Below are 8,148 nucleotides of genomic sequence, written 5' to 3' on the forward strand. Positions count from 1 at the left end.
TGGTAAGTCTGTCACTGTTGCACAGCATAATTTACGACTCATGGATGATTATAGCATCGTTAAAGCTGTGAAAAGAACATAGTAGTGGATAAGAAATACTTTACATTATTTTGGACATTGACATTATTGTTAAGTTTTAAATTTCTTTATTGAGGCATGAATATATAAATTACTTGGTTCATATATACAACCGTATATAAAATCCATATTATTACATGTATGAACTGTATATAAAACCCGTTTATAAACCCGTATCTAAAACCTGCATTGTTCTACGGCTGTATACCGCATGTTTTCTCGTTGGCTTTCGGCAAAAAACTGACGTCATCACTCATGACAGCTTGTGGGCTTATTCACTGCAGATAATTTTAGTGAGTGCAAATAGGTGTTCAATGTAGGCAACTTCATCTTCCTCTAGACCTGCTGCAGTTTTTACTTCTGCAATACGGACTTGACCATCCTTGACTGGGAACACCTGCGTTATGCGTCCTTTTTGTCATTGGCTTCGCAGCAGGGCTGGATCACAAAATATGACTAGGTCATCAACTTGTAGTAAAGGTGCTTTGGAGTACCATTTCAGGCGATGCCAAAGTTGTGGCAGACATTGTAAAACCCATTATTTCCACATGCGGTGTTTCAAGTTTTGTGCGATTGGCCTCTGTTTGTTTAAACACATTTTTTCATCGTACGGCTGCGGCTTCTGAGGGAAGTTGGTGCATCCTATAAGAAAAGTGATTTAGTGTGACCGGTTCGGCGTCCTCAGCCGTAATAGGTACGTCAGTAAGCTGGCGAGAGTTAATGACATTTTCGGCTTCGTTGAGTACACTTCCAAGTGTCTCAATTCTTGGTATGGCATTCTTCAAACCGTGGCTTAACAGGCGCTTTACGAAACGATTTAAACGTTTCCAGCAACCACCAGTGCTTGGGTTGGCAGTGCGATTGAAAATACCCTCGATGTAGTTGTTGGAACGCTCCTGTGAGATGCGATCGGTGTCTAAGATTTTCTCGTTTGCTTGTAGTTCTTTCTGCGCCCCTATAAAGTTGATATCATTCTCACATCGAATACGAACTGGAATACCACGCCTGTTGACAAAATTTCGCAAGCTAAAAATGAAGGCGTTCGTTGACAGGTTTTCAACAATCTCCAAGTAGGCAGCTCTTGCGGAAACACAGGTAAAAATTGCAACCCATCTTTTTTCTTGTTGGCGATCAATGACGACACTAACAGGACCAAACAGGTCCACACTAGTATATTTGAATGGGTGTATAAATGGTGTGACGTGATCTTCAGGTGATTGGCCCATCATTGGCGGTAATAGATTGGCTCCCTCAATTTGGTAGGTTGAACATTTCTTTGAACGTTTTCTATGACCTTTTGATACGTGACACCCAAAAACGTTATCGAATTTCATTAATAGCCACAGCTATATTTTGGTGATGGAAATATTCATGAAAATGGTGTACAATTAATTCTGTGACGATATGACCGTGTGGCATCAAGACCGAGCGGCCATTCGGCCATTCGGATTCATGTTTTTTGAAAAATTCAAGGCCACACAACCCTCGGCCATTTGGCTTAAATGTGATCCACAATCTGGTTGCTACGTCGCCAGTGTTTTCGTTAGATGGCACCCAACACCACTGCTCTGGTTGGCTACAGGCAATTATTTCTGCAATGGGATGTCCTACGAACGGTTTATATTTCCTTTCTGAAGCAATGCAATGCAGTATAGTACGGCTTTTGAGATGTGACTATTGTGCTCTTTTAAAATGGTTTTGCTGATGCGTATACTACAAGCACAGCAGCTTGTAGTTTAAGTTGTGGGATTGACAGAAGACGTTTCGGCGCAGTTCTTGTTTTTCCTGATATAAAGCTTTCCTTTGATATAAAGATATTAAATCTTTGCGGTTTATAATTCGTAAATAGGCAACTGCAGCAAATGCTGTCTCATTCGCATCAACCATGAAATGTAATTCAATCCTTGAAGCTAAGACAATATTTTTTGAATCGTCCCTGTCAATTTTAACATGTTTCAGCTTTTCAACTCTGACCACTAAGCTCGCCAAAAAATTGGCTCAGGTATAGGCTCATCTCATGCTACTTGACATTTCAATACTCATTGCATAAGAAGTTTCGACTGTAAAAGAAGTCGGCAATAAACCCATAAGGATCAAACACGGCCATTATAACAGATCAGAACCAAATATTTCCAAATCGACTTTACGGCACTGTTCTCTGGCAATATTTTCACCAAACCATTGTAGTGTACAAGTGAAAATTTTTACTTTATTCCAACGCTCGGCAACGCTACTTGTTTTGTAGCAAAACTTACACTCATCATATTTGAAATACATGTGAACCTTATGTTAAGTACTAAGTGGCGTAAGTGATAAAAACGCATTTCTTTGGAAAATTATGTTTTATACTTCAATATAGTCTCCTTTTAGATGGATACACCAAGTCTGTTATGTGGATTTATTTCACATGTTCGTACACTTATCGATAAAGGCTGAACCAAATGAGCAAGTCATAAGATTAAATCCAAGCCTTTATCTGCTTTGACAGTTGAAGGCATGGAATGATGTTGTTATTGCTTCGTTTGGTTAGTCTCCTTTTCCGTTTTTGTTTTTTTGCTCTCTCTCGATCGTGTTTTTGTGGCCGCCGCACGTAGAAGCATCATTGAAGTTCAATTATACGAAAAATAGAAGTATTAAATAACAAATAGAAAATTGTAAATAAATTCTAAAATAAACATACATGTTTTTGTGGAAATTGTAAATAAATTCTAAAATAAACATACATTTTTTGGCGCCCAACGTGGGGCTCGAAGTTGACGGGTTGTCGTGTCATATTTTTGTGTGCAGTACCAGGTTCGTTGGCTGCAAAGTAAAATTTTTTCGTTGATCTCTAAACGTTGGATTTGGTTTGTATTTTATCACATATATAAGATACAAATTTAATAAATTGACATTTAACCAGCTTCGAGTTTATTAATAACTACGTTCAAAGTTGTAGATATGGCTGAATTGAGTGCACTAGTCATCAAACGTAAGGTGATAAAGACCAATGTTACTAGGATAAAGAATTTGTTATCATGTGAGATGTCACATGCGGAATTAGAATGCAGGTTAAGCTTAATCGAAGCTTATTTCAAACAGTTGTTAGCAATACAATCGGATATTGAAGCGTTGAACGACAAAGATAACGCTCGTGCAGAAATAGAAGAACTTTGCATTTTAGCGAAAGCAAAGGCTATTGAACTTTTAGGTGACGACTTTAATCGAAGTCGTGGAGAGTTAGCGTTACACATTCCAAGCAGAAGCTCGAACAATTTACCAAAACTCAAATTGCCAAAATTTACAGGAAAATACGCAGAGTATCAAAACTTTATATCATCTTTCAAGCAATTAGTTAACGAAGACAAGTCACTCTCAAACATAGAAAAGTTTAACCACTTGATTCAATGTCTTGAAGGACAAGCACTTGATACCATTCGTTCTTTTCAGGTTACGACAGAAAATTACGAAAAGGCTCTGAACAGATTAAAAGAACGGTATGATAATAAAACTTTAATATTTATGGAACATATTATAGATCTATATAGTTTGCCAGACGTACGCAAAGCGTCATCAATTATTTTGCGCAGTTTAGTTGATAGCGCATCAGCTATATTCAGTTCTCTCAAATCACTTGGAGACGACAAAGACATATGTGATGGAATGTTGATTCATTTAATATTGAATAAGTCCGATTCTGAAACGCAAAGACAATGGAAGGAAAAATTAGATTTATCAGTGTTACCTACGTGGATTGAATTTTCTCAACATTTGGAAAGAAGGTGTCAATTTTTAGAGTCAGTTAGCCCGGATACAATAGAGAATACAAAACCAAAGCAAAAAGGTTACGTTACCCTCCAAAATAACCGTTCGTCGTTTCATACACGCATCCGAGATAAAAATTGTGTATCATGTAAGAGCGGGGACCATTGGCTAAGTGGTTGCAAACGATTTAATGAAATGGATGTGTCGCGAAGATTTGACACTGTTAAAAAATTGGGTATTTGTATAAACTGTTTATCAGAAGGACACATCGTGGCTAAATGTCCATCAAAACATTCCTGCAAAATATGCAACAAACTACATCACACACTTTTACATCGCTCAGATATCTGTAGACAAAACATGATGCCTTCAACATCCAATAGAGTTGAATCAGCATCAATCAATGCACATATTAAAACTGTAGCACACAAGGTAATTTTGGCAACAGCAATTATTCTGGTAAGGGACTCGGTGGGTGCATTTAAAGTAGGAAGAGCATTGTTAGATTCATGTTCACAGGTGAACTTAATGACTGAATCCTTCGTTAATATGCTGAACTTACAGAAGAAAAAGACATCAGTAGAAGTTGTCGGTGTTGGGTGTATGTCCTCGAAATTAAAGTACGAGACTCAAACGACAATTCGATCGCGATTTAATGATTCAGAATTTGATTTGAACTTTCTCATTTCAAATCGCCTGTCTGGGTATCAGCCTGACTCAGCATTAGATATTCGCTCTTGGCAATTACCGTCGAAAATCAATTTAGCTGACGAGCACTTTCATAATTCCCAATCCATTGACATGTTAATAGGAGCTGATTGCTTCTTCGAAATGTTACGCAGTGGGCAATTAAGGTTGGGCCGTAATTTACCAATGTTACAAGAAACAGTTTTAGGTTGGATAGTGTCAGGACGGTATAATTCTTCGAAACAAGTTATTAATAAGTCATATCATATAACCAAAGTGGACACTGATATCGAATCAATCAATAAAAACTTAGAGTATCTGTGGTTATTACAAGACACAGCCAGTATACGTAAGAAGTGGAACGAAGAAGAGCAACTATGTGAAGATGCATTTGTAAAAACTACTACTACTTTACCAGATGGTAGAATTGAGGTTCAATTACCGTTTAAAGAATCGCCTTTATTACTCGGAGACTCGTACAATGTAGCATTAAAGCGTTTTCATTCGTTGGAAAGACGTTTATCCCACAATTGTGATTTAAAGTATCAATATACCAACTTTATGAAAGAGTATGAGCAGTTAAATCATATGACAGAAGTGCAAAACGTAAATTTGAAACAGCCTCATTATTTTATACCTCACCATTACGTACTCAAACCAAGTAGCACAACCACGAAATTACGAGTGGTGTTTGATGCATCATCAAGTACAACGAGTCAAAAATCATTAAACGATATTCTTCTGACAGGACCAACTATACAATCGGAATTATATTTGCATGTTATGCGTTTTCGATTGAAAAGATTCGCATTAAGTGGAGATATAACAAAAATGTACAGAATGATTCGAATACATCCTGACTGTCGTTCGTATCAGCAAATTTTATGGCGAGAGACTGAAGATAATCCGATTCGCGTGTTTCAGTTGAATACAGTAACCTACGGTTTATCCGCATCACCTTTCTTAGCGATAAGGAGTCTTCAATATATCGCGGAAAAATGGGAAACCGAATATCCAGTGGGTTCACATGTGCTAAAAAACCATTTCTACGTGGACGATATGTTAACGGGAGCTGATGACTTCCATGAACTACAAATAACAGAATACGAAGTTACGTCAATATTAAAAAAGGCTGGTATCGAAATTGCAAAAATACAGTCAATCGTTCATCACCAATAATAATGAATTAAAAGACTTAAATTTACATGAACCAGCAATTACAAGTACGCTTGGCATAAAATGGGATTCAAATCAGGACCAGTTTTTATTTTCGTATACTCCGAGCAAGACATACACGTCGTTAACCAAACGCTCAATTTTGTCGATCTCGTCGTCTATCTTCGATCCGATGGGATTGATTGCTCCCATAATTATTAAGTCACGAGTGTTATTGCAAGATTTATGGATTATGAAGATAGACTGGGATACAGTAGTTCCGCAACAAATTGGAATTAAATTCGAAAATTTCATCAACGACCTAAATAATTTGAAATCGATTAAAATACCTCGATATGTATTACAAACAGATATCATCAACATGCAACTACATGGATTTTGTGATGCTTCAATTCGAGCATATGGATGCTGTTTTTATGTGCGGGTTTGTAATCAACAAGGACATATTTCAGTAAATTTATTAACGGCACGAAGTCGGGTGGCTCCGGTAAAGAAAAGAACTCTACCTCAATTAGAACTTTGTGGAGCGCTTATACTAGCTCAACTATATAGCAAAATTGCGCCGATATTTAGCAATATACATTTCCAAACATTTCTATGGACAGATTCGACTGTCGTATTACACTGGTTGCAACACCATTCCTCCACATTAACAACGTTCGTGGGAAATCGAATTTCTGAAGTACAAGAACTTACTGCAACTTGTTCTTGGAGACATGTTCCGACGTCAATTAACCCCGCTGACGTAATATCACGAGGATGTTCAACTATCGAATTATTGAAATCCAACTGGTTATCAGGGCCAGCATTTCTAAATCAAGAGTATGAGGAATGGCCAGATTCATGTATAAGTAACACTCAATGCAAACGAGAAGTAGATGGTGCAATTCGGAAAATAGTTATAATATGTGAAACACCCACAAATCAAGTGCTACAATTCATAGATCGGACCAGCTCATATCTTAAAGTACTTCGTGTTATTGGTTGGTTACTTCGTGTGCGTAACCGAGTTAAACAAAGGGTTCCTGATCATCAACATAATTTCACTAGTGATGAGTTACGACATTCTTTACATTGCATCATCTGGATCATTCAAAGCGAACATTTCTCTAATGAAATTCATTGTATAAACAACAACGTGGAAATTAAGACTTCGTTGAAAACTCTTAGTCCCTTTATTCAAGAGGTGGATGGATTTCCATTGCTTCGTGTTGGTGGACGCCTTATGCATGCGAGTATTTCAGAAGAAAGAAAACACCCTTTTTTATTACCAAGACATTGTCATTTCGTTGAGACTTTGGCTAGACATCATCATATTGAAAATTATCATGCCGGGTCTAAGGCGTTAATTGCAATTTTACAACGATATTGGATCGTCAATGCCAGAGGATTAACTAGGAAGATCGTACATAATTGTATCAGCTGCATACGTTATAAACCAAAACTGTTAAGCCAGATAATGGGAGATTTGCCTGCGTCCCGTGTGACGCCAGGCAAACCATTTGAAAAATGCGGAATTGACTTCTGTGGGCCTATTTCTACTTATTTGAAAATTCGAGGAAAACAGCCCTATAAATGTTATATAGCAATTTTCGTGTGTTTCACAACTAAAGCCGTTCATATTGAAGCAGTAACAGATCTGTCATCAAATGCATTTATTGCAGCGCTAAAAAGATTCATTGGTCGCAAAGGACTACCTGCAGAAATTTATTGTGATAACGCTACGAATTTTGTAGGAGCCAATACAAAACTGGTTAAACTTAAACGAAGCTTTACTAGTGAAGCGTATAAAAATCATGTCATTAATTTCTGTTCAAATAAATCAATATCCTTTAACTTTATTCCACCTAGAGCACCACATTTTGGAGGTATCTGGGAGGCCGCCGTGAAGTCTGCAAAGGGGCACATGTATCGTACGCTGGTGAACAGCAAGTTAACATATGAAGAGCTCACTACCGTTCTCGTAGAAATCGAAGCAATCTTGAATTCCAGACCGATTTCACCTGTGTCGTGGGATGCGAATGACCTCGAAGCTTTGACACCAGGTCATTTTTTGATTGGGTGTCCCATGAACTGCATCAGTGAACCAAACATTAATCAAAATGTAGAAGTGTCATACCTCGAACGATGGCGGCGCATTAGTGCAGTGAAACAACAATTTTGGAGCAGGTGGTCAAACGAGTATCTCAACGAACTGATTCAGCGCAATCGATGGACTAAGGTTAGCAATAATTTACAGACTGGGACGCTTGTTTTGATTCATGAAGAAAACATGCCACCAATGGTATGGGTGACAGGTCGCGTAACAAAAACCATCCAGGGCAAGGATGGTAAAGTTCGTGTTGCCGATATCCAGACAAAAAAGGGGATCGTTCGTCGTCCAGTTCAAAAACTTGCTATTCTATGTGATCCTTGAAAGACTAATCTTTCAACGTCGGCGGAATGTTCGTACACTTATCGATA

At 37.8% G+C, this 8,148-nt stretch overlaps 3 protein-coding genes across 3 annotated transcripts; 2 read left to right on the forward strand and 1 right to left on the reverse strand.

Annotated features, from left to right (window-relative positions):
- Positions 1-680: 680 nt before the first annotated feature.
- Positions 681-1,412, reverse strand: LOC119663998. Its single transcript, XM_038073583.1, has one exon. It carries the CDS (start codon positions 1,410-1,412, stop codon positions 681-683), a length of 732 nt encoding a protein of 243 aa, XP_037929511.1.
- A 1,606-nt stretch (positions 1,413-3,018) lies between these two features.
- On the forward strand, positions 3,019-5,688 carry LOC119663999. Its single transcript, XM_038073584.1, has one exon. It carries the CDS (start codon positions 3,019-3,021, stop codon positions 5,686-5,688), a length of 2,670 nt encoding a protein of 889 aa, XP_037929512.1.
- Positions 5,689-6,046: 358 nt separating this feature from the next.
- On the forward strand, positions 6,047-8,101 carry LOC119664000. Its single transcript, XM_038073585.1, has one exon. The coding sequence runs from the start codon at positions 6,047-6,049 to the stop codon at positions 8,099-8,101; it is 2,055 nt and encodes a 684-aa protein (XP_037929513.1).
- Positions 8,102-8,148: the final 47 nt, after the last annotated feature.

Source organism: Teleopsis dalmanni, unplaced genomic scaffold (assembly GCF_002237135.1).
Source record: "Teleopsis dalmanni isolate 2A unplaced genomic scaffold, ASM223713v2 unscaffolded_contig_1262, whole genome shotgun sequence".
NCBI lineage: Eukaryota > Metazoa > Arthropoda > Insecta > Diptera > Diopsidae > Teleopsis > Teleopsis dalmanni.

What these genes read in the sequence shown, in the direction of transcription:
- LOC119663998 (XM_038073583.1), bottom strand. Translation starts at nt 1,412, where the DNA reads ATGAAATTCGATAACGTTTTTGGGTGTCACGTATCAAAAGGTCATAGA.
- LOC119663999 (XM_038073584.1), top strand. Translation starts at nt 3,019, where the DNA reads ATGGCTGAATTGAGTGCACTAGTCATCAAACGTAAGGTGATAAAGACC.
- LOC119664000 (XM_038073585.1), top strand. Translation starts at nt 6,047, where the DNA reads ATGCAACTACATGGATTTTGTGATGCTTCAATTCGAGCATATGGATGC.